Raw genomic sequence first — 27,212 nt, 5'->3', positions numbered from 1 at the left:
GAACTTTTTTTTAAAATATTGAACAGTAGGGTCTATAGTTCTGCGGCGCAATTAATATAATAGGTACCAAAATCTGGGGGCGGGGGGGGGGGGGGGAAGTGTACCTAGCAAGGTTGATTGAGCCAAATAATTCGCTAATGAGCCAATCAATTTTATCAACCTAAATTGTGTAACTTTTCTATTTTATCTTACAAAAATTATACTTTTACATTACAATGTGAAAGAAAATCAAAATTTAACTAACTTATTATCCACCTCCTCCTAGCATAGATCCGTCACACAAGTACACCCCCCCCCCCCCCCTCCCTCCCCCGTTTCTTGTTTTTTTCCAGCAGTGTAACATCATTAAAGTACGACACCTTCTTTTACAGGAGAGAGCGAATTAAGAAAGATAACTGGTGTTATATTTTTTTAATATGACATTTTCCAGATTTTTAAAAATATAAACTTTTTTTTCATTTTTAGTTTAATGTTAAAAGCCAATGTTGGACAGGTCAGTTACTTGATTAGCATATCGGTTCAGAACGTGTTATCGTTGTTTTTGTTTTGTTTTATCCATAATTGCGACAATAAATATTTCTTTCGGGTTTTTAATGATTAATTCATCAACTAGGCCAAGTGCGTAGATAACGTTTAAAATTATCAAATTAATCTAATATTATCTTATCTGATTTTACGATAAAACTTTAAAATAAAATATCAATTGGAAAAGTCTTAACCATTACAAAAATAAAACGTCGACAGTTTTGTGGGCTTTTTAAATTATTTTTTTTTTAGTTTTAGTTTGGTTTGTTGCTGAACCTGGAAAGATTGGTGACAAGTCTCCCTCCCCGCCCCACCGACGCTGTTTAGTTTTTAATGGTGTCACAGCACAGGTATCTCATGAACTAGGCCACTTCAGGTGATTTACTAAATGCACTTCGTCCTCCTTAGATTTATTTCCGCATATTATAACATGAAATTTAACCAAAATTTACAATATCTGTTTTGTTACATTTGAATAGACAAATAATACTGTTAATTATTTTTGCAAGTGAAACAGAAAATATAAGTTACCTGACAGTCGCATTGTTAACAAAATGGCGCACGGAGCCAAACCAGGAAATAGCAACTTATTTTCTGAAGGACAAGTTTTAAGCCCATTTTAACTTACTTACACGAACTAATAAAGTATTTAACAAATAAATATTATTTATCAACTTTAAACATAAGTAGTTCTCTTTATTTTCACACTGAATTCACACTTGTTAGTGTGAAAAGTTATGTCAATGTTTTGAACTTTTTAGTGCAGGCAAAGTGAGAAATACACTCAATTACACTCACACTGACTACTGAGAGTTACAAAGTTAAAGTTAGGTAATAAAATTAAGTTGTATGTATACTGTAGTATATAAGCCTAATACTACTTATAATACTGATGTTTGTATTGTAACTATTGTAAGGATTGAGAGCTTCACATTTTTTTCTCTATATAGTATATAAGGCCCCTAAAAAAACACTTGAAGAATAGTATATAGGTAGTTAGTTAACATAGTACATAGACATAGGCCTAGTATTATAGTTTAACTTTTTGGGGCTTTACAGAAGTTGTAGTGATCATACTGCCATGAGAGTTGAAAAATAAAATTTATAACATAGGCCCTAAGGCCTAAAGCTACCTACTAATTATTCATTTAAAGTTGCTTGGCTGTGTATAAAAAGTCCACCTGTTATCATTGTCATTTCCATGTCCAAATTCAGTTATTTTATTAGGTCCAGGCTATATGTTAGCTAAAAATGTTGACCTCACAATACTGACTCATTGTATGTTATAAATATAGCAGGCTACTCAAAGGCTTGTGAATGTCTAGTGATAATAAGTATTCAATAACATAAGACTTACTTTGCTTCTTATTTAACTTGCTGTGCTAAAGAAGCAGATTTTATGCTCTGCAAGCCTAACAGACACCACCACAATTGATGAAATTAAAATTTAAAAGCTAAAAAAATTTTTTTAATAAAATGTTTTTTTTCCTTTCCAACTGGGTAGTGGGTCTACAGAATGTAATATATAGTTTGTTTTTTTTTTTGTTTTTTTTTGACAATAGGAGTGTAAGGTAAAATGCCCTATCAGGTACAGAACATAAGATTCTGAAGTAGGATATTTTTATTGAGATTCTGAACAAATATTAAGTTGAGTTGTTCGTCTGAAAAGTTTCCTATGGTTTTCATATATTTAACCTCTCCTTTTCAGAACACCATGTCGTGGCTTCTTTTAATAAGTTCAGCGCTTTTGATAGCGCTGACTTCATCACAGAGTGGGGGTCCGCCCAGAGAGGAAAATTGTTTGATAGACTCCACTGCTGGATGCTCATATGCCAGAGCCCCGTAAGCTGTTTAACTATGCTGTATTAATCATACCACACATTAGAGAAGAAATGGGTTTTATTTTCACTGTTTATTCTCATGCAACATTTCATTTGCCAAATACTTTTTTTTTTTAATGTCTTCTGAATTTCATGAAAAAAATAAAATTAGTAATAAAACAGATAGTATTAGTTACCTCACAAGTTAAAGACAGTTACAAGTACTATGGACGTTTAACCCAAGGTCTTCGTCAGCACACACCAGTGTGATTACAGATTAGACAAATAAAGACAAACAGTAACACATTTTTTGACTTAGCTCGACAGTGAAAACACGTCTTGTCTGCTAGCCACGATATCCAAAAGAAAAGACGCGTGAGAAGGACGCTTGGACACTGTATAGGGGTGGGGTTGGGGGCGTGGTGTATGCGGGAGGGGGGGGGTTGTTAGGTGAAAGATATCTGTTCATTCAAGCCATCGGGTGCCCGTGTACCAAATTTAAGTATTAGTCGCGTTTCAGTGCTAAGGCGATTTTTAAAATTGTGGCAAAACCGAACGGCGGTTACACAAAAGTCCTTTTTTAAGTCATGCCCACTCTTGTTGAAGTGTTTGGCCACAGGAAGACCGTCTTCATTGTTGATTGATCGCAGGTGTTGGCTAACCCTGTCAGACAATCTTTTCCCCGTTTGTCCGATATAAAAGATGTTGCAACGCCTGCACTGGATGACGTAAAATACGTTGCGGGACTCACAGTTGAAGTGATTTTTAATTTTGAGGGTTCCCATCGGCAGCTGCAGTGATTCAACCTGAAGGGTGAAATGACAGGTATTGCATTTACGGGGACAAGGAGTGGTGCCAAAACCGGTGTTGGTAGTGGGTGGCAGGCGGCTGCGAACTAAAAGGTCTCTAAGGTTGCGTTCTGTTCTATACACAACCAAAGGATTCTGTTGAAATAAATGGCCTAAATGGGGGTCTGACTTGAGGATAGAATAATTTTTTATAATGATATTTTTAGCCAAAACTGAATGAGGATGGTAGGGTAAGATGAGTTTAGTTCTATCTGACTTTTGTTTTGGAAATTGTTGAAGGGAGGCTTGGTGGTCAACAGTTGTTATGCTGTGTAGTGCTGACTGGAGTATATGCTCCGGGTATGACCGGAGTCGGAAGAACTGTAGTAGCTCATGGGCCTTGATCCAAAAGTCGTCATCATCTTGACAAATACGTCGCAGTCTTAATAATTGTGAGAATGGTATAGAATTTTTGCAGGCCGGGGGGTGTGACGAAGAGTAAAGCAGATATGAATGCATGAAAAAAATAACTATTTTTAAAGTATTTTGTAATGTAGTGCTTTTTTAACCATCCGTTCATTTTTTCATTCCCTTGGCTCTGTAGTGTTTTAAAGGCTTGAGCCTGCTTTAAACCAAAAAAAATGTTGTTTTTATTCTTTCATGTCTTGTCCTAGCTGTCTTAGGTCTGACTGCATGTCATCTATCTGTTTTAGCCTATGTCTGCCATTTGGTTGTTCCTCTTTGTCGGTCTTGTTATATACCACTTTCACCCATCTGGGTTTGTCATTCTTTCTCAAAGTCTCCTATATTCAATTTCTGCCACTATTGTAGGGTTTTTGTATATTTCAATGTCACAAATCTAATGGTCAGGTTGAATTCTTCTCTTCAGGATTTTATTAAAGTTTATCATTCAACTGTGATTTTATTTTAATAATCTAGTTTATTCATATTATAATTAACTAATTTTATAATAAGATATTAAACTACATAATTTGTTGTTTAAAGAAGTAAATCATGTAGTTACTTTTAAAAACATTTTGAAACATTTTTACTCATGACCACCATTTTATTACTTTACGTTTAGTTGACTAGTAGATCTATTTAAAATTGTAAATTAATACTAGTTATAATTGATGAATTTTTATTTCAGTCAATACCTGATTATAGCCCCTAAGAAAATCCGGCCTAACCAGGTTTTCCAAGTGTTTGCTACCATTTTGAGAATGGAGTATAATCAAGAGTTTGTTCATGTTATTGTGTCTATCATCAAAGGGGATACAGAATATGCCAACACTGCCATGCGCTTTGATAGGCCAAGCAGTCGTATCATGCAACTGCAGGTGAGAGGGAGAACAATTTTAGAAATTCTTCCTAATGTTTACAAACTAAAGTATTTTTGCTACTTTATTTTATTTTATATTTTTTAAAATACAAATTACAGCTAATTAAATAATTTTTATATTCTTCTTATTTTTTAATCTAATTAATCAGTTTTGTCGTATATACTAAAAATAAAGGTTTGTTAAATTAAGTAATCCCATGTTTTTTGTGTTCACACAGATGCCCTCCAATGCTCCTGATGGGCAGTATCGTATCAGAGTTGAAGGACGCTTAAATGAACAAGACACAGGCAATATCTGGGCAAATGAAACAGATATTGACTTCAGCACCAAGCAGGCCTCACTGTTTATACAGATGAGCAGACCTTTGTACAGACAAGGCCAAATGGGTTAGATAGATTTCTACTATTTATTTTATTGTCAGTGTTGTTGCTATTAATTTGCAAATTTTTTTCATAATTCTAATGTACTTAATTCTTAATTAAATTGTCAAAAGTATGGTCTGAACTTTTCTTCATCAATATAAAAGCAGAACTGTAACTTGTTATAAAAAAAATAAGTCTATTCTTCATGATATTTGGTCATTAGGTCAGATGAATTAGAGCTCTTCACTTTCAGTGGTCTTAGCACACCCCACTCCATTAGATGTACAAGTATTATAAAATAAACTAGTCTGAAAGTACAAAAATTAATACTTGACATTTAATGTAGCTATGTCCTGATTTTTAGTTTTTGGGCACTCCTTAATTAGAAACATAGGTTAATGGATCAATTGTTATTTCAGTCTCAATTCTACGATAGTTTGTGAAACTAAATATTATTATTAATGCCAATCATTAATGAACCATTTTTTTTGCAGTACATTTCCGGGTTATCCCCATTCTGCCAAACATGATGCCCAAATATGGAAGCATGATTGTATATATTGATGTAAGTACAGTTTTCTGAATACTCAATGTAATTAAGCAACATAAAGAATATCATTTTCTCTGCTTTTTTTAAAATATAAGTTGCAGTTATTAACCAGCTAAAGTATTAAAAATGAATAAGATCTCTGTAAAATTAAATAAAAATGTATTTAATATAAACATTTTTGTTTAAATTCAGACAAATGATATTAATGATAAAATAATCACTCAAAATTGTTTTTTTTTTAAATGTAGGGGTCTATTAGGAAATTAGAAACTTTGTTGTTTATCAACTAAATTTTTAAAATTATCTTTTTATTAAAATAAAGAGTTTAATTAGTAAAGGCTCTTTTTTTTATAAATGTTACCATTTGGTGCTTACCGTTGTGTCTTCTTCATGTATCCTTAACCGCAATTATTTATTTTAAACTTGGATTTTTTTATATTAAGCAAATTTTTTAAATATCAGGATCCAACTGGGATACCAGTTAGAAGGTGGCAGGGATTACAAACAAACGCTGGTGGTAAGTGCATCGCTAGTTAAAAATGTTTACCTTAGTAATCCTTAAAAAAGATTTTCATTGAAATATAATGAACTAGTTTAATTTGTTCACTTATAAGCTTTTTTAAATTTATTTTTACTCTAGGAATTGTAAGTCAGAGTTTTGTTCTGTCTGATCAGCCCAACTTTGGAACCTGGAATATTCGTGTAGATGCTTTTGTGAGTACTTTTCTTGATTAAGTTTGTTACACTCTGCTTCTTAGGTGTTTTTGTCTCGTTTGGGCCAGGTGTAACAATTATAAATAAATACAATCCACAACGAGAATCTGTATCATGGGTGTATAATTATCATCAAACACAAGAACATATGACAAGAAGAAAAACGGACGAGTAGATACACGATGTTGACGCCACACCACATTGCTTCACACACTGCCTCGTTCACACACTTTGTCCCGCTAGCACACCACTTTCAAGGGTAGGCTACTCTCAAACACACTCTCCGTGCCTACACATTTTCATTTTAGACAATACACGTCACAAAGTTAAATCATAAAATGTATTACACATTATGTTGTCAGTATTTAAAATACCTTAAAATGAATTTACTACTATAATACTAAGCTATGCAATTATTTTATCCTAACTTTCTATACCAGGGCCATGTGTACAGACACCCATTTGTGGTGGAGGATTTTTGTGAGTACATCATTCTAGTAATATTTTTGTCTTGTTTTAATTATATTTACCTGAAAATAAAGCCCTGTGTTTTTTCACCTTGCTAAAAATATTTGCAGCTTGTAGAATAAATATTTAATTAGTAGTATGCATTTCTAAAATAATTTCTCTAAAATCTCTCTCAGGGGAACCACGCTTTGATGTAAATGTCACTGTTCCACCCTATGTTATGGAGACACCTGAAATCAAAATTAGAGGAGTGATGCTAGCAAAGTGAGTTGAAGTTTTTGACATGTATAAATTAGCTATAAAGGGAATGGGTGTATTTTATGCCATATTATTTACCAAAATAGATTTAATTTTCTAGAAATCAAGGGCAGCATGCCATTAAGTGTGTAAAATATTGGCACACAATACAACTTAATTATGTTGGAGGAAAAAAGCAACAAAGTTGGGCTTAATACCCGTCAATGTTACAAATTAAGAATGAAAGAAGAATTTTGTATAAATTATAATAGAAAAAAGTGTCACTGGTTTTTTTTTCGTGCTGTTCCATAATTTTTCACTCATTCGATTTTATAACAGTGAGATAGCAGTGAAACTTTGTTTAAGCTTACATGTATTCCAATCCTCCCAACAGTCACACAAGTGGTCGGCCATGTGTTGGTAACGCTTCAATTACTGCCTTCTTCCGCCCCCGTGAGGAGATATGGAACGCCACAAAAGGGTGGGAAAAACCTTACTGGGATGCACAAAAATCTGGAAAACAACAGTCAGGGGTACCTGTGAATGTGCCCGATTACAGACCAGTTTCTGAAATACCAGTCAAAGACTTCCACATGTATTTTGCTTATGAATACAGATTCATTAAATATGTAAGATTTTTTTTTTATTAATAGTAATTTTAAAATTATTAATCTTGTATTAAAAAAGAAATCTAAATTTTTTTTTTAATATCAACAGAAGACTTAAGATTTTCATGTCTATATGAATCTTATGATTTCAAAATTCATAGTTTTAAAAAAATATATTATACATATTTGAAGTTTAAAGTGATATATTGCTTTATTTCATGTATTATTTATAAATCAACACCCCTTTTATTTATTATTTTAGATTTTAAAAAATCTTTTTGCATGACTGTATAAAACTTATTCTAAAACTATAATGTTAATTAAATTTATTTAAATTATATTACGTTAATTTCTCCTGTTATGTTTTAATATATTTATTCCAAGAAACTAACTTTGTCAGTCCAATTCGGATCATTTTTTTTTCTTGGAAACTAAACATTTGTTGTTTTTTTTTCAATATTTCAGTACACTGGTAGAATAGATTTTGAGTGGAGTCTTGAAGAACTAATGACCATCGCTAAGAGGGGAGGTGAAAGTGGCTCCCTCGTAGATAGTGAATTTGTTTTCTTTGCTAACGTGTCGGATTGGTACTCTGGTCTGAATCGCACTGGATGGGCAGGGACTATCATGTTTGATAACAAATACAAGCTGAAGTGGGTTGGTGAGGCAGTCCGGACATTCAAACCTTCATCTATTATGAAAATACAGGTAACTTAGACCTATATTTTAGCTTTAATTACATGTTATATTACAGGTTATAGCTTATTTAAATAAAATCACCAATTTCTGGGAACAGGGCATTTCCCCCCCCCCCCCCCCCCCCCCCCCATAGCATAAGCTTAAGGTACATTTAGGGTTAGAGTTAGCGCAAGGGTCAGAATTTAGGGTTAGTGTTAGACTAATGCCTAAGGTTGGGGTTGGGTTGAGTTTTTGGCAGAGGTGAATGTTAAGGCTTTTTCTTAAGGTTAGGATTGAGGTAATAGACCCTTGACCCAAAGTTTCCATACTTAAATTATTGATTCATTCCTAAATTGATACAATGTGTTTTTCCTAAAGGTGGCTATCACAAAATATGATGGCACACCTGTTGACACAGGTGGTACCATCACCTTGACCGATGTCATTACTGACAACTCAGGAACAAGTGGCAGACTCTCAGGGCCTCAGACAAGAACACCTATAAATGGAATAGCAGAGTTTGAGTACACTCTAGGAACAAACACACAGAATGTGTTGCTCACAGTAAGCTATTTGAACTGCATAATGCATGTTTCTTTTAATGGCAAATCTTAGTTTATATTAATCTATATATGGAAATTTATACGTGGTTATGGATCACAGATTTTTATCTTAACTTAGCAGTGCTGGTTTTTACATTTAAACTAAGATATTTTGTCTTTCACATATTACAATATAATTATCTTAGTAATGTATGCTATTCTTGGTAAAATCATACAATATTCACTTTTTTATTATAATTATCTCAGAAATTTATTCTTTGTAATGTTATACAATATTTTTTATTAGGTTATGTTTTCCAGCAACTTTATACACACAAAAATTTCTCTGCTTACAATTTTGTTTTACCTTTACTATTTAAGGCAACCTTTTTGGATGCTCGAAAGCCTTACAGTGGAAGCAATCAGATCTACCTCGATCCAAAATTTAATATTGGAACTGTGCCTTCTATCACTCTGCGTGCTTGGCGTTATTACTCTCCTACCAACTCATACATTACCATTTTGACTTCAACTGATAGCCCTCAGGTGAGTTTGATACATTCTGAGAATATTTTAGATTTTATTAGTATCACCACCTAAGTTTGTTATTCTAGAAGTTGTTAAATTAAAATTTTACCAGTATTATGTCACACTAAATTTTAGAGATCCATTTGGAAATGTTTTTTATTGTGTTTGATTATGTACTATGTTTTTAAATAGGTGAATGAGTACATGATTTTCCATGTGAAAACAAGCAGCTTTGTGCCTAGAATTTACTATCAGGTAAGGCTTTTCTCATTTCCTAATTGTAGTCCTAATCAGACAAATTTTAAACTTTTTTCTTTTAATTTTAAAATATTTAATGATTAATCATCAGACTTGCAGTGTTTATATGATAGTATTTAATGTGTGTTCTGCTGACTAAATAAGCAGTTTGATATCAAAGTCTATCCATATTATCTAAAATTTTAGAAACTCTGCTTTTATGTTTTAGTTATAAATATGCTTTATCACATACTTTATTACTAAAACATTTAATAAAATTTTACATGCCAATTATTTTTAACAGATTGTCTCACAAAGCAACATCGTCATTGGAGATCAGATTGAGATGACCTCTCGACAGAAGACGTTTGCTATTTCATTGTCTAGAGAGATGGTGCCAAATGCTCGTCTTGTTGTCTACTACATTAGACAGCCTGAAGAGATAGTCACAGATGTCCTCAATTTCTTTGTGAATGGAACCAGACAAAACTTGGTGAGCCCTGCTAGTTAGTGCATACGTTATTTAGCTAAAAGTTTCAGTTGTTACTTTTTCTTTTTTTTAGCTGGATTGTAATAGAAATTATATTCTTTTATAGACGAATAAATTAGCTTAATATTAATAGTAACCAGTGTATTTATGTAACTAAAATAAAAGTTGATGAAGGAAAATTTGGGAAGAAAAAATTTGGTAGACTTGGATGAAAAGTTGATTACAAAGTTTTATCTTTGCTATTGGATATGAAGGCCTACAGCCAACTCTCTTTAAATTTAAGCTTTTTAAAAGTTTACCTTTCTGGCTACAGCTAGATAAATAAATGTACTTACATATACACATTTTCCAGGTGACACTTGGCATTAACAGAGGCAAAGATTTCAGCCGCGACACTATTGAATTCAATGCCTACGCTGACCCCGGCTCATACGTTGCCTTTAGCGGGATGTTACTTGACCAGTACAGCCGTGGGCTGAGTGATGGCATCACTGAAAACAGGGTTTGTTTTATTTTGTTGTCTGCTGGTTCTTTGACAATTCACAATTTACTACAAGTGTTTACATCATAGAGTCATAGACAACTGTACTTGTCCTAACATAATTTATTTGGTTAGAAAGCTGGAATTTGCCAGTTCTAAAAATAAGCTACAAAATCTTCACCACAAAACATTGACATAAATACAGTTTTTCTGACATATTTAAATCCTACATTTTTAAAATTAACAAATCAAAAACATTGAATACATTAAGCTTTATCATTAGTAACCAGAAACAAGAACATTTTTAAAGGGGTTCCAATGACAACAAAAAATATTTTCAACATTTTTCCCACTTGTTTTAAAATGTACGGTTATGTAATCTACACTTATAGGTTTAAAATCCAAAAATAATAATAAAACTAGTAGAAATAAAATTGAATATGCTCCTGTTAAATTTGTTTTGGAAATTTAAAGCCTCTTGTAATGTTGTCAAAGTTTTGTAAACGTCATTCATCAAAGTATGTTCTATCTCCTTTAAAATGATAATCAATTGTTTATAATTTTATTCTGATTGGTCTTCCCCTTGTGTTGCAGCTGATTGATGAACTTTTGACCTATGATGCAACTACCAATGGAAGCTACCGCCATTTATGGAGAGTCAGTGACACTGAATATGAGTACAATTTTTTCCATGGCCCAGATTATGGTGTTGACACCAACACAAGTTTTCTTGTAAGTATGGCGAACAAATTATCATGTTTTGTTATTTTTCATATCCATAAATCACAAAAATTAGTTTTGATTGAAGTATTGATATATTTTAATAATAAATTATAAGAGATTTTGGCGAAAGAAAAAACTTTCTAAAATATCAAGCTAAATCTTAATAACGTAAAATTTCAAATATATGTTTCCTTAATCTACTCCATTTGTTCCAAGTTATTGAGCAAGTGTATTGTGAATTTGCACTAACATTTTTTTGTTTATATTCTGACAGAGTGCAGGTTTGCTTGTCTTAACTGATGCAAGGGTACCAAGACTCTTCAGTAAGTCAACAATCTCACTTTAATAAAAATAGAATCAAGTCTCTATTTTTGACTAAATAATGGTAGACAATTTTTTTTAAACTCTTAACATAGAAAGAAGACTTCTCAGTTATATTCATTTTTATGTGATTTATTTTTTCAGATGAACAGTTTTGTCGTGTCAATCAGAAGGCTAGCCCCTGCTTCTCTGGTATTGAAGGAGAGTGCTTTACAGATGAACAGAAATGCAATGGCAAATGTGACTGCACAAATGATTGTGGTGATGAATGGGGCTGTAAGTGCTTTCCGAAGTATTTGTTTACACTTCCATATTTATTCAAGATGTATTTTAAAAATTCTTTAAAAATCTTTCTAAAACGTTTTCAGGCAAAAATGTTAGTAATTATTCATCACATCCATAAATACAAAAACAATACTTTTATTTTAAAAGTGTAAAAATGTTCATATCTATGATTAATGGTTTGCCTTCTTCTCAGAACTAACCTGACTATATAATTTTTTACAACATCAGGTGTGGAGCCAGATATATCACAGAAACATCTTTCTGCCATGGATAGAGTCAGCAGGGTGATGCGCTTTTATGACAACAGTTCTTGGGCCTGGCAGGAGATCTTTGTCAAGTGTGTATTTTTTCATTGAGTTTTTTGAGTATTATAGCCACTCTTATCAAGTGTGTATTTTTTTAATTAGTTCTGTGGGTATTGTAGCCTCAGTTGTCAAGTGTGTATTTTTTCATTTAGTTCTTTGAGTATTGTAGCCACACTTTAGCTGTTTTTTAATTCAGCATGTTTTATTCATGTTACATTGTAAACCTTTGAACGTTAAAGATGGATTTAAATATTTTACTAATAAATTATTGAAATTAAAACAAATTTTAAACATTAATATATCCATGACTATGATGGTTAAATTTGCTTACTTTTATTAACTATGGTTTTAAAATGTTAACGTTGCAGTATAAAATTGTACACTACGATATGTTAAATTTTTAAAAAAATTTCTTGCAACCATTCTCACAGGCCAGATGGCAGAGTTGATTTCCGTGTGGATGTCCCCAAATATCCATTGTCCTGGGTCATCAATGGTGTGTCAGTGAGCAGAGAACTGGGTCTTGGTATAATGTTGAAGCCTGTTAGGGTAAGACACATTAAGTTTTAGTTTTTACATTTCAGCTTTGGGCATTTAAAAATCTAACTTTTTCATTATAAAATATTATTTTTAATCTAACCATAAAATAAATTAATAATTAAACAATGCTTTTACTACACATTTTATGTCAAAATTATTTTTAATTATATAATTTTTTTTAAAAATATAACATTCAACATTGCTGACTTAATTGAATTGTTTCGTATCTAAAATATATTCTATATATTATGCCTTAGTAACTCTGTGTGTATTTTGTTCTAGTATGACGCTGCTCGCTACATGTACATGCAAGTTGAGCATCCCCAACATATTATCAGAGGGGAACAAATTGGTGTCAGGGTCACTGTCTTCAACTACTGGTACGACGATGACTATCTTGAGGTGTGTTTTAATTTTTTTCATTTTATAAAATTCATTAGAAATCCACAGCTTACAAAAAATCAAACTCAAGTTTTTGTTAGGAAAATATGAGTCATTTTTATAAAACAGACATTAAGAACAGAGTGGACATGCGATAGAGCTTACCACTGCTAACATGAAAAGTCTCGAGTTTGGATCCTGGGCTCAAGTCCAGAGTCTGTAGCGGCTGGGCATAGTGCTGACCACATTATCCCCATGTATGCCAATGCTGCTGAAACAGATGAACTCTACTTCATCAGCTCTGTGTGTCTTTGGATCAAATAGGAAAAAAAGATGATACATTAAGAACAATATTCCAGAGATTATAGTTTAAAAGTATTTACAGCCATAAACAAATTCTGGAATTCTGAGGTTATTTTTTAAAAATATTATATTATTGTAAGTTTAAAAATTGCAATATATTAATTTCTTTTTGATTAATTAATTAATTTTTTAAATTTCACCCTCAGGTTCTGATAACTATGCATGGAAATGATGACTTTGAGTTTGTCACTGTTGGTGAGATGGGCTATGTCACTTCCTACACACCACCTACTCACAAAGGAGACCATCAGACAATCCTGTTTGTAAGTACATTTAAAATTTTAGTCACAAAAAAACAGATGGGTTACAACTGTTGTTCCCATTTTATTAGAGTTATCTTCCTTGTGTTTGTAAATGGGTTAAGTTTAAGCTTCAACTAATTCTGAAGACTAGAGATTTATTTTGATTTTTTTCTCTTGGTATTAATTAAATTAATTTTTCTAAAAATAGTTGGAGCCAGGTGAATCTAGAGATATTTACATGCCTATAGTGGCTAGTAAAGACATGGTGAGAGGAATTCTTCAATTTAGAGTCTCAGCCACTTGTTTTATGCAGAAAGATGAGTACAATGGCACTATGTATGTGAAGGTAAGGGCTCTATTTTTTCTTTAATCCTTTTATTGTTTGGTTTTAAAGCAACTTTTGAAAATTTGCACTTATTTCATTAAAACTCAATAAAGGCAATTGATTTATCAACTTAAGGGGATATGCGCGGAAAAAAATCACAAAATTTCTTGTTTTTCGTCATGATGGGTTTCTTGCACTTTTGGATACTTTGTCCATTTTTGTATATAGAAAATAATAATTTTAAAGAGAAAATTTTTTTTATGTGTTTGAATTACGATTTTTATGACCCTATTAATTAAAAAATAATCAATTTTTCCCAATCTTACAAGCTCTCTATGAAAAGATTTATATCCGTCATTATATTGTATTTGACATCATTGGAAAGCTGGATTTCTCATGTATTTAATAAACTTAATTTCCTACATCTCGGAAACACCCAACGCTTACAATTGGCTTTGCAGTTTACACAGATATGGTACTTTCCTGACCTAGTTTTCGTTACTTTTGGCTGTTTTTCTCAGTTCGCAGGTTTTTAACACTAAAAAGCCTACTACTTTTTTATTTATTAAACAATGCCAACCATATTTTCAGTAAATGTTCTTGATGCGAAAATACAACTTTTGTCACGAGGGAATTGTGATTGCTTTCATAGAAAAAAAGTATTAGGTAATTAATATGCACATTTTGAAACTTTTGAATACTAAAAAGGGTATGATTTTTTAGACCTTGTAAAATTCTTACTAGTAATTATTTCAAAAAGTTGTCGTGACAAAAGTTTTAATATATATTGAAATATAAGCAGTTTAAATTTGATTGCTATAGATTCATAAATAAAAAAGCCTTAGCATTTTTAAAAGTACCGAAAAATTCAAAATGGCGGAGGTTTTTGGGTTTCCATGACAACCAAAATTGTTTTTGACCTTTTTTTTTGCTGTTTAATACTTACTTTTATATGCCAAATATGATTAAAGTATTCAAATGAATTTAGATCTTAAACTGTAAAAAATAGAAAAAAACATAGCATATCCCCTTAAGCAATTGATTTATCAACTTGTGATCTGTAAAGGGTTTTAAGATATACTGGCTTGAGAATGATTTACATGGTGCATTTTTCTGTGGCTTACGACCCAGCAAGAAAACAGGCTAATCTAACCACACCTTATCTACCCACTCTAGTCACTTGTTGATCAGCAACATACCCTCTAAGGAACAGAAGCTTTGTGTACCACATAAATTTTGTGTACTTCATCTTTTTCCATTTGTGCCTAAGACACATGGGGCTGATGAATTATAGTTCATCTGTTTCAGTGATAATTGCGTACATGGGGATAATGTGGTCAACATTATGCCCAGCCACCTTTGTTTCCCTAACGTAAGCTAGGTGCCCATCAGAGCTGGGTGGACTCAGGGATGCTATAATAAATTAAACCTCGAACTCGAGAGTCTCATATTAGCAGTCCAGACCTCTACCACTAGTCAACGCCATCTGCTTGTGTACATGGTACAACTTATCCAAGGTTATTTTCCAAAATGACTGCCCAGCATATGGTCACAAGATCACCCAGCTTAGAGAGAATGTTGTTGGTCAGTGCTAAGGCCCAGCTGCCACCAATTTCCTTGACATAGTCAGGTAGCCTACACATCAGTGATGGATAGACTTAGTGGTGTCTGATAGTACTGGCTGGTAGAGATTGGTGTAGTATCAAACCATGGACTCATCCAGGCGATGAGAAGCCTCACATGAAAACTATACAGTTGATGTTTCAGCACAATATATATAAAAAAAAAAAAACATGCTATGAATACAACCCTGAATGTTTTTTATATAACTCTGCAATGAGAGTCTGTATAAAATATGACTTTAAAATAAGTCAGTCAATAAAAGACTTCAGTACATGTCTACCCTCATCATGCTAAATGAGAATAACAAACTTAACTAATACTTTGACACATTTTTTCTTACCACATCATTCACTCTCTACCACATCATCTTTGCACTTCAAAAACAATCTATCACAACAATCTGCCACTTGATTACACTTCTCCATTACAATAATGATTGATAAACATCAATATGTTAAAATTCTGATAAGTTTTCATTTTTGACAGCCTGATGGTGTGATGAACTACTACCACACGCCCTACCTGATTGATTTGATCCGTTACGGGTCTATCAAAATCCCCCAGTATGACATCCCCGTGCCTGAACAGTTCAGGAAGCTTGAAGTCAGGTGGAACTTGTACATCTCTCAGTCCGCTGAGGCCAAGGTCTCCCTCTTTGGTGAGATTTGTTTGTTAATTTATGTTAGATGGAGCTTCTCATGTTAACTGACATAGGATTAGTTCAACTGGAAAACATCAAAACTGTAGCCTTTCAAACTTGATCATCCATAAGTGGTGGTGATTTCTGCATATTAAGCGATAGTCAGGAAATTGCCATGCCTACTTGTGAGCCAGGTACCCAACAGAGCTGAGAAGACTCAGAGGCTTAACAAACTCAGAAACCAAACTGGAGGCGTTAATAATCCTCCACTCCACAACACATGTTGTAATTCTAATAGTTAAGAGTAAGTAAAAGAAGTCAAATGGTAAAGTTTACAACTATTAACCCAAGTCTCCAGTTTGGAATTTGGGCTCAAGTCTGTAGGAAGTTACTGAATCACACCCAGCACTGATGGATTCCTGACTCACATTAAAGAAACAAAGGTGTCTGGGCATAGTAAGGGCCACACTATTCCCCTGTAAGTTGAGGTCATTGAAGCATATGAACTCTACTTCATCTGCCCTGTGTGTATTGGGCACAAATAAGTAAACAAGATTTTCTTCAACAAAACACAAGCATAAATCAAATTACTAAAAAAACATGAATCAACTGTGTAATAGACAAAAACTCTGTAACTCTTGTAAATATTGTTCCACATGTTCATACCCTGGTTATTTCCTCCATAGGTGATGTGGTGACACCTGGATTCTTTGAGGACTATTTACATGCTGAAAACACCATATTAAGGCCTTATGGTGGAGGTGAAATGATCACTTACAATTTTGCCTACAATCTTTTGACACTGAAGTTTATGAAAGCATCACAGCAGCTTCCTGATGATCAGTTAGTGAAATCTTTGAGGGAGATGAATGTTGGTAAGTGAAGCTATTTTCATTAAAATTTGTTTTTTATCAAGTACTGAACAGATCATTACACAAAAACAAAACACCAAAATATTAAACTAGAGGGAAGCTATCCTATTGCATCATTTTATTTAGAGACTAGAATCAAATAAATATAAAAGAATACTAATAAAATTGGTTTTTTGAAGTTCACTAATTAACAACACATTAAATATTTCTAAGAATCAGTTACAATAGATAGGGCCTGCTTTAGATAAGTTTAATGCTGTGCAAAGTGTAATTTGATTGCAATAAATAAAAAACACAATGTTTGACTTCTTGTTTTTTAATTTTCTAGCTCTGCAGCGTATACTTGGTTACATGAACCCTGATGGTTCCATGAAGATGTTCAGAGATGATCATAGGCCCAGTTTATGGTAAAAAAAAACATATCTTAGCTTGCTACATTTCAAGAAAGTTTTTAGGTTTCTGCTTTTTCCATGATGATTGTATTGATTTGGACTGCTTCTATAAAGAGCTTTGGATCCTATTCATTCAAAACTTGATTCAGAACATTTTAAGTTACTTAACTGGTTCCTTGAGATTTTACTCTTATCTAAATCTAAAGATTTAATGATGACTTAATTTCAGTATTTGCCTATCCGATATTTAAATACATAATTTTCCACTTTATTTATTTTCACATTAAAATAATGGCTTTGATTTTTGTTATTTATCCATTAATGTTAGTAAAATTGAACATACAAAAGGTTGTTTACAATTATATTTTAAATTTACTCTTATAAATATTTTAAAATTGATACATTGTGAACAATTGAAACGTCATTACTAAATTCTATTTGTTCCTCTCAAATATTCAGGCTCACAGCCTTTGTGGCCAAAACTGTGGATGAGGCCAACTTTGGAGAGTGGGAGCGAGATCTTTTTATCCCCCGTGAGCTGATTAACAAGTTGGTTCTTTACATTTGCTCTCGTCAGAATGATACAACTGGAGCCTTTGAACCTGATGAAAATGATGTCACCTATGACAGGAAAATGGTGCGGTTTTTTTTTTTTTTTTTTTTTTTTTTTTTTTTTTTTTTTTTTGTAGCTCATGCATTTTTTTTATGCTCTCAAGCATTTAGGTCTGCAACAAAGTTCCCAAACTTCTGTCTGTCTTTGACCACCTTGTTGCCCCTAGGTTTTAGAATGTAGGTCTGCAATAAAGTTGTCTCACTCCTTTCTTAGTTGCCCCATGTTTGATCTGCTGTCTTTTTTTAGATCTCCCTGTTCGTCACCAGGTTTCTTTGTTTACCTTTCATTTTTTTCTTACCATGTATTGTCCAAAGAAGAAGTAAAGTAAATTTTCTTTTCCAGTTGTATTGTATTATTTTTATTAGTATTTTTTAGTGGTAAAGGGAAAACTATTTATGTATATTGGTGTATACAGAGAGCCAAACAAGTAAAACAAAACAAAAATATTGGAATTTCAGAAGGGCAAAAAAAAAATTCTATTAGTTTATCATAAGGTTTTTCCAAAAATATTATCATTAAAAAAAAATTACATCAGTAAGATAATAACTTTGATATCAAATTACTAAAAAAACAAAAATAAACTTTTAAATTAGACTAAAGCAAACAAGTGTACAGGTGTAAAGTAATTTTGTTTTTCGCTTTCAAAAACATGTGACTTTTTTTATTCCCCTTGTGTAGACTCTTGTATCAGGACTGAAAGATGACAAACTTCATTCACATCCAGTCCCACTGACAGCTTATGTTTTGATTGCCCTGTATGACGTGCAGCATTCATCAGAGGTAATATGTATTTTTATATGCCTTAAAACACTCATAAGAAACAACTCAATACATAAAAGCCTACAATCAAATTTTAGTTAATTACATGTACACAATTTATAATTAACTATATAATACATACAAAACATACATATTGAAAAAAACTTACACCATCACTATTATTATCCTAACTCACAATATATGGTAGAAGACTCATTTACGGATTTAATCTATTATATGATACCTACGTAAATCACTAAACACTTTGTTCCTTGTCTTATATTAATCTACTTTTTAAAAATCTCACATCCTAGGAAGCAGCTGCTTGCATTGACACTGCTAGAAGAAAGGCTGCAGATTATTTATTCAACCAAGTGCCAAACATCAAAGAAGTTTTCCACATGGCTATCACCACCTACGCTCTCACTCGCAGTCCCAGAAGAAGCCCCTTCGACCAGCTATGGGCCATGAAAAGAAATGACTGTGAGATTATAATATTTTTAATGTCTTATATTATCATATGTATATGGTTATTTTTATTTTCTGATATTTTTTTAATTCTATAATTTGTAATTATTCTAACTTTAGTGTTGTGCATTAGGTGTACGCTGCATTAGGTATCAGCCAAAACTTTGTGTAAAGACAAATTTGTTGTGGATTTGTTGTATTAATTTTGGGGGCCTCACTGTCAGGTAGAAAATCCCTAGCAACATAACTAATTTGGTATGGTGACACCAATTTATGCAACTATACATTTAAAGGATTTTATTAGAGGACGGCATTCTTAAAAAGTGATACATCAAGGAATATCCATTCCATTTATGTTTTTTGTGGCCCCTGAGGAGCAAAGGTCGTCAGCTACATCTGTCTATTGTATCTAGAAATTACCTTCAGTCCTTCCTTTATTTCAGCTGACTTCATGTACTTTGCCGAGGATATTGTTTACCCAAATCCCTTTGACTTCCTCAACAACGTGAGGTACATCAAACCAAGGCAGGAGCTGATGAACGACGCCTACTCTGTCCAGTCCACGGCATATGCCCTCATGGCACACATCAACTACAACAGTGGCTTGAAGGTCCACAGAGAGATGATGATGTCCTGGCTTTGTACTATGAGAAATTCTATTGGTGGCTTTGCTTCAACACAGGTGGGGAAAAAACTTGTTTGTTTTTTATATTTTATAGATATAGGGCATCAACTATTTTTGTTTATTATTGCCTTTAAAGACTACAGTAAAACAATCATAGTTCAGTCTGATTCTGAAACTATTTTTTTTTGGTTTAAAATGGTGTTGTGACCGTCTAATTACCGGTAACTCAAAAGTATATATGCAAAACGACTCAATACGCCATTTACTTTTCACCTATTCATAAGTCACCATTTCTTGTTTTACATTTACAATTATCATATAGTAAAGTAATGACATTGTAGTTGGAAGCTCGTTGAGCACTAAAATTCTTACAACCAGAGGATTTTGTTTAATAAATGTTTGCTGTTAATTCTTTATCAGGATACCATTTTGGCCATGGAAGCTTTGTTCAAGTTCACCCAGATTGACCCCCATCGTAATGTCTATGACTTAACCACCACGATTGAATCCACGGCTTCTCCAAACTGGCAGAGTGTTTTCACTCTACAGAAACTTGACTATATTAGCTTGAAATCTGCTCCAGTAAGTACTAGGCACAGTGGCATAAACAAATAGAGATTAAATACTAGAATTAACCTACACTTAATAGTTTTATTTGCCTTACAGACATTTTTATTAGTTAAGTCAATGAATATGTTAATTTATTTTGGTTCAGGTATTGTCTTGCCGTTTTATTTCAATCTTATCGTCTTGTTTTTATCCTTTAGTTGCCATATGATCGTGTATGGGGATTTATTGTCCCTGATGCTGTTGGTACAGGAAGAGCCATGCTTCAGGTAAACTTCATAGCAATTAGAAATTCGAAGTTTCTATTCACTACTTGTACTAACCCTCTTGCACATCATTTTAATTCACCTCTCTGCCGCATCTTTATTTCCTTTTTCTGTTAATCTGAATTTTTCATGAGGGGCTGAACCTTTCTAGTTAAAGAATCTGAACATACAAATATACTACAGTTCTAGTTGATGCAGGCCTACTACCCAGAAGATACCTAAATTGACACTAACATTTTTTCTTATTAGCAGTGATTTTTACATTAAAATGTTTCATTTTCATTTTTTTTAGCTAACAACAACAGTGAATGTTGAATACGATTTTCTGCAAAAAATGCCGATGCATGTCGAGAACGATATGAGCCAAGACGTAATCAAGTTTTTTGCCCTCTATCCAGATGTGGTTAGATTCAGTGGCAGGAACGACTCTATTTTTGAGATGACACCTTGTGTGAGGTGAGTTTGTGTGTCTAGTCTTATGTATTCAAATGTAAAAGTATTGTACTCTTTCAAACTTGGTGGTCAATTTGGCTGGTAAAGAAGAGTTCACCTGTTTTATAGTGAGCTTGGCATTTGAAGGAATTGGTCTGCCGCCCCCCCCCCCCCTCCCCCCCCCCCCTCCCCCCAACAAAAATTTATTTATTTTTCGGTGTAAATAAATCAGCTTTTAAATCTGAAAAATATTTGTTAACACGTTGAGATTCAGTTAATGTGCAGACAAAAAAGTTTCTTTAGTTTTGTTTTGAGCAATTTTTTCCATTTTGCTCCCCAGTTGGTTGTACACTGAAAAAAGCAAGACCTCCGGCCTAACTGTGCTGGAAATTGACATCCCTACTGGGTATGTTGTGATGAACGACACTCTGAGAGATTACGTCAAATCGGGGGTGGTCCCCAATCTGAAGAGAGCTGAGCACTACCAGAGAAAAGTCGTCTTCTACTTCGACTATGTGAGTGATAATTTTCTAGTGGTGTTTTGTGGTAACTTTTTCAATGGTGTTTTCATCAGATAGGTGTGAGATTTGTAGAGAATGGAGAAGATATTTTAACTGTTATAGTGTGTGACTTGCATTAAGGAAATTAAAAAATACCTATGACTAAATGTATCAGTTTTGAAATTAAAATTTAGGATGAATTGAGGTACATGTTGACTTTAAAGATTTTATTAGTTTAGCTATGTTATAACTGGGTTTTTTCATTAGTTGACCAGTTTTCAAAACTCAATATTGTTTGTTTAATACAAACACGTTTCTAACTTTACTTTAACTGAGAAGCATAACCCAACCATTCATCCATCCAAGTGTTCTTCAGTGTGGATCAGCAGGCAGGCCTTGGAGATCTTTGGCCTGCTTTACCACCTTTTGCTGTCTTCTTCTTTAGAGCCTGTCTAAGTCTGACTCCACATAATCCATCTCAGCCTAGGCTGGCCTTTTGGTTGTTCCCTTTGGGGGGGTTTTGATTATATACCCCTTTCACCTCCCTGTGATTAGTCATTCTTTCCAGATGACCTAACTACTGCAGTCTTCCTTTTTTTTTCAAATCCTCCAACCATTCTAATCTAGTGTCTCTCCATACATTTTTCAGTTTTTCAAAGTAACATCCCCAGAAGGACCTTTTGAAATGAGGATATTTTATACCACACTCAAATTGCTTACTATTTCCCACATTCAACATTTATGAGTTATTTCCCTCATTAATAAATTTAATAAATAATTAATAAATAATTCTAAAGATAACACAGTACAATAAATAAAAACAAACAAATATATAATTATAATAAAATACCTTTATGAGTTTCTACACCTTTTCCCTCCCAACCAGCTTGATGAAAGCAAGACTTGTGTTTACTTCCGAGCTGACCGATGGTACCCTGTTGCCAATGCCACAATCCAGCACCGTATGAGGGTGTATGACTACTACGAACCAGGTATGTTCTAGTCGTATGTTAACCAAAAGAAAATATAGACCTAATTTCATTTTTGGAAACAGCTGTATAAAAATGTCAAGAAAGAAAATCAGTAATAATTTTAACAAAAGTTTTCTTCTGAATAAAGCCTACAATATAATGTATATTTTTCCTATATTGAAAAGAAAATTTAATGTGATTGTTTCTTAATTTATAGTTCTTATTTTTTAATTTCTATTTTTTTATTTTTGTCTAAACGTATAGTTCAGTTTTTTAAAATATTTTACTTAAAAAAAGTTTAATCTTACATCATATATTTTAGATATTTTTTAGTCATATATTTAATGTTTGTATCCTTTTTTCCTACAGGCATGCATAATACAACAATGTATACTACAAGAAACTTGTTCCTGCTCAACATTTGCTTTGTGTGTGGGTCCTACCAGTGCCCCTATTGTCCTTACTTTAATGCAGCAGCTATAGCCAGTGCTAGTGTCAGTGTTGTATTTTTGTTGGCTGCTGTGTTTGTTGTTCAGCGATTGCTACTTCGGCCCAGATAGTTGCATAAAACATATCCCATTTTGTTATATTTTAATAAAATTAAGAAAGAAAAAATATCTTCTTATAAGTAAATTGAGATTCAAATTTTTTTTTCAAATCAATTTTCAACAATATTCAAACTAAAAATATTTTAAAGATTTTTTTATTTTCTTGCATTCAGTTCTGTCTTTTATAAAAATGTTCACAAATATATACCAATTTATTTCTATACTCAGTCCTGAAATTCTGAATCATTATTTACATTGTTTTACCACATTGTATTGGGCTTACTGTTCTCCACTTATTTTTCACTAAACGTCAGTTCTAAATATAAAATTAATATTTTGTTAATACCACAGCATAATTCTTAAAAATTCTTTTTAATAACCGGTAGATATTTTTCTTTAAACCAATATCTGCAGCAACGTATGTGATTTCATATGGCTTAAAAAATGGAGTTTTAATCTCAGCACAATTAAAATTTAATTTTTTCTTTTACGTCATGACTATACAATTTTGATTATTTGAGTGTAAAATGAATGTATTGATCACACTTTCTCAAACAAATCATCTCAGCAAAGAAACAGATCTGAATTTTTTTTAAGCATATCAATAGATGGCAACATTAGTTCAGGTCTCTGGTTATATACATTCCATTTACATGTTTTGTATGTTTTTTTGTATATTACTGTATATAAAAATACATTTTTCTATACTGAGTACATTCCTTTTATAAATATAAAATTGTATTAACAAAATGTATGTATAGAAATCATACCATATAATGAACATCAGGCATGTTGAAACCATAGATCTGTTTCATGATGAATTGTGTGATTCTAAATCCACTGTACATAATGAGTGAATGTGTTAGTTAATGGAATCAAATTGGCAGCAAGATTGTTTGAAGTTGATATAAATAAAAGAAAATGTGACTAAACTGATGTCTGTTTGACTTAACATTTTTTTTAAATTCAACTCAAACTATAAATAGTATCAAGAACAGAATGGAAAAATTTGCTGACTGTGTTTGATCAGGCTGAATATACTTTTTGTTGAATGGGTTTGCCTTATTGTTTGTGAATAAGTAAAAAGATAATTTTTTTAGAAGAAACAAATTTTGTAAATATTTAAATGTATATACATGACTTTCTCATTTTCTCCAGGGATATCTTGTAACTTATGTTTTAAAAAGAAAAAAAACATGGTTTTATTTAGCATAGGTTTACTCAGGATCTGTAACTGTAAGAAATAGTACTTTTCTTATTAAAACTTTACTGTAATTATAAAAATAGATATGCTAAACACTGGAAATAACAAATAAAAATGAGACCATAATATGATAGTTTCTGTTCTGCAGTTCTAGTACATAATGGTAAAATTATTTGTTGTTAATGTTTTTGCTTAAAAATCTTTGTAAACCTTGTAATAAATAATGTCACCTCAAGAAATCTGACAGTACATACCCTGTAGTTTATTGAATCTTTTTTTTTTAAGAAAATGTACCATTTAAAGAATAATAAAAATGATAAAAATTTGAATACTCTTCTTTTGTGATGTACAAATGTTATGTTTGAGTGCAGAGGAACCAATTTTATTTTTAATAATAAATCTTCATAGTAATAACTGTGTATATGATGATATGCTTGGTTAAAGGCCTATGCCTGCATATTCATAAACATAAAACAACTCATTTAATTTATTAGCTATATAGGTCTACATTCATGTGTATAATATGGACGGTCATCTTGAGTCTAAACTTGAGATAACAATGTTAAGGTCTTTTTTTTTTTTTTTTTTTTTTTTTTTTTGCAAAGTACTTTTTTTTAGTTCTGCATGGACAACAACATATAGTGGCTCAATTTTACTTCATTGATACAAACACGGATTATTTAATTCAGCAACCAATTCGATTAACAGATTTGCCAGATAACACTACTTTATTAAAACGAAAATAATTCTTGATCTAATATCTAGATCTAGTAGAATCCGGGAACTGTTAAATAATAATATTTGCGCTACATGTTTTACTATTTATTCAACTTTAGCTGTATACATAAATAATGTTTTAATAACTTCGTTTGCTTATTGAATGTTAGTTAACTGTAAAATAACCGTCGCTAATTCTCATTTGAACTTGTTATACCCTTGCTGCGTGAATCATGTGTTTGTGGACTACATCTAGATTCTAGATCCATATCTAGGCCTAAATCATGTTTTGTTCACTATTTACTTTTTGGACTCTCTATGTTAAAAATATGCCTAACCACTTCCGGTTTAACGGCTTCTCGTGTTAATAAAGAGAATTTTTTAATAAATAAATAATTGATGGGTTGTTCAACTTGCTAAGTTAAAACCTCTCTTTAACACAGTCATATTTCACATATTTAGTATTTAGGTTATAAATCTATAGTATTAGTCATAAACGTAGACACCTAGATCTATTCTAAATTTAGATCTAGCTCTACCTCCCCATAGCATCTCATATTTAATAAAGCATGTCCACACGGTGGAGATAATTTAAAGAAACTGCTTCCAGTTTCCAGCTTAGTGCATCTGTTTCTCTGACCTCTGCTTGTGGTCAGCACTATGCCCAACCACCTTTAGTAATCCTTCACTGTTCTTTGCTTTCCATGACAGAAGAAGTCGGATACCCATCAAAACTAGGCAGTGTTTCTTCCAGACTTTTTTCTCCTCTAATATTTCCGGGGGGGGGGGGGGGACGACACTGTTAAAACTAGTTAAAAGTATATATTTTCTACATAAATGCCGTTGGGGGGGGGGGAAATAGACCCCCGCCCCTAAGAGATGCCTGAAAAAAACTCTGAAACCAGGGGACTCAGGAACATGTTTCTGTCTCATTTAAAAATATAAGACTTTGAACTTATAATCTATATATTTTTTATATAAGTTCTATATTTTCTTATATCTAAAGTAACACTAGTTAATTTGAGTTTAATATTTTATGAAATTAGTTTCTATTGCTTAGATTCACAGAATGTGCTTTGAAAGTTGATGAGAGGTTCACTATGGCATTGTCATTGTTGAGATGGGGCATCATTTCTTACAAAAGAAAAATCATCACCCTTTCTGTCAGACATTCAGATCAAGCTATACATTTTCTTGGAACAATTCCTAACATCAATTCACTGGCTCGCCAGAGTACTCTAAAATCTAAAACATTCTTGTTCAAGTGCCAAGTCCTTTTTGAGCAACAAGGAAAACTAAAACAGAAAAATATGTCAACATTGCAAAAGATATTTTTCAGTCAAGGAAAAATGCATCATGTTTTGATAAGATTGTCTTTTGACTGCATTCGTATGACTGCCATGCCTCTGGGTTCTCAATTTTTATATATTAGGTTATGTTACATTCTGTTAAAACTACTATATTATTATGTAAGTCTGGATCGCACATGTGTGCATAAAATTAATTACAGAACCACTCACAATAAACAAAACCAAAGCATCAAGTTGTATTAAAAGTTAATTTCTATTTTATTTTTTTTGTTAAAATAGGTAAAAGTTTTTTTTTATTTCAGCATGTGTTGCTGTGATCAAAAGAATAAAATGTGGTGCATTAACAATTTATATTTTAGTTATTCAGCTTTGATAACATTACAAGTGATCATGATAATGTTTGAGCAATTATAGACTTTATAACTCATGAGTGTTAAGTCTTATTTTTTTGTATATTAACATGAATTAATTAGAATCTCTACAAGGCATGTTCTGTATTTGCATGGAGTGGAAGACTTCAGGGATTTCTCTTCCTTCCTAATTGTAAAATATTAGAGGAAATTGCCTCCAACACAATTAAGTATTTCGTGTTAACATGTCATGTGCCATATAGATCTAGCTCAGACTTCTGCTTTTGTTCCTGGATTTGCTTCCATAACCTTTGTCCACCCAAGAACAAGACAGCAGAAGTTTGATTTATCTCTCTAGAATGAGTCTCATCTGCCTTGGGGCCCAAACTCAGGACTTAAGTAGTTTTTGTACTCTCTTCCAGCCACTGTCCCCTCCAGGATTTTTAATAACCACTTTTCATACATGGGACTGACAGCAACTCCTTTCTAGTAGGGTTAG

The 27,212-nt window shown here is 32.5% G+C and overlaps 1 protein-coding gene across 1 annotated transcript; it reads left to right on the top strand.

The window, feature by feature from the left end:
- The first annotated feature begins 792 nt into the window (after positions 1 to 792).
- Positions 793 to 24,665, top strand: LOC131945092 (C3 and PZP-like alpha-2-macroglobulin domain-containing protein 8). The gene is made up of 37 exons (XM_059306079.1): positions 793 to 901; positions 2,234 to 2,367; positions 4,284 to 4,473; positions 4,694 to 4,862; positions 5,333 to 5,403; positions 5,851 to 5,905; positions 6,029 to 6,102; positions 6,543 to 6,582; positions 6,747 to 6,834; positions 7,202 to 7,436; positions 7,881 to 8,123; positions 8,472 to 8,657; positions 9,017 to 9,181; positions 9,356 to 9,418; positions 9,705 to 9,893; positions 10,243 to 10,392; positions 10,966 to 11,103; positions 11,369 to 11,417; positions 11,560 to 11,691; positions 11,929 to 12,037; positions 12,437 to 12,554; positions 12,828 to 12,947; positions 13,436 to 13,552; positions 13,740 to 13,877; positions 15,966 to 16,137; positions 16,806 to 16,994; positions 17,320 to 17,398; positions 17,843 to 18,020; positions 18,675 to 18,776; positions 19,070 to 19,238; positions 19,667 to 19,905; positions 20,269 to 20,430; positions 20,616 to 20,684; positions 20,974 to 21,137; positions 21,454 to 21,628; positions 22,500 to 22,605; positions 22,954 to 24,665. Exons 2-37 carry the CDS (start codon positions 2,240 to 2,242, stop codon positions 23,142 to 23,144), a joined length of 4,962 nt encoding a protein of 1,653 aa, XP_059162062.1. The 5' UTR covers positions 793 to 901; positions 2,234 to 2,239; the 3' UTR covers positions 23,145 to 24,665.
- Positions 24,666 to 27,212: the final 2,547 nt, after the last annotated feature.

Source organism: Physella acuta, unplaced genomic scaffold, assembly GCF_028476545.2.
Source record: "Physella acuta isolate Inbredline_101_S28 unplaced genomic scaffold, ASM2847654v3 ptg000523l, whole genome shotgun sequence".
Lineage (NCBI taxonomy): Eukaryota > Metazoa > Mollusca > Gastropoda > Physidae > Physella > Physella acuta.
This window is presented reverse-complemented; position numbering and strand designations above follow the sequence as displayed.

Coding starts and splice junctions, on each gene's coding strand:
- LOC131945092 (XM_059306079.1), top strand. CDS start 2,240: ATGTCGTGGCTTCTTTTAATAAGTTCAGCGCTTTTGATAGCGCTGACT. Junction 5,906..6,028: donor ATTACAAACAAACGCTGGTG/GTAAGTGCATCG, acceptor TTTTTACTCTAG/GAATTGTAAGTCAGAGTTTT. Junction 22,606..22,953: donor GTATGACTACTACGAACCAG/GTATGTTCTAGT, acceptor TTTTTCCTACAG/GCATGCATAATACAACAATG.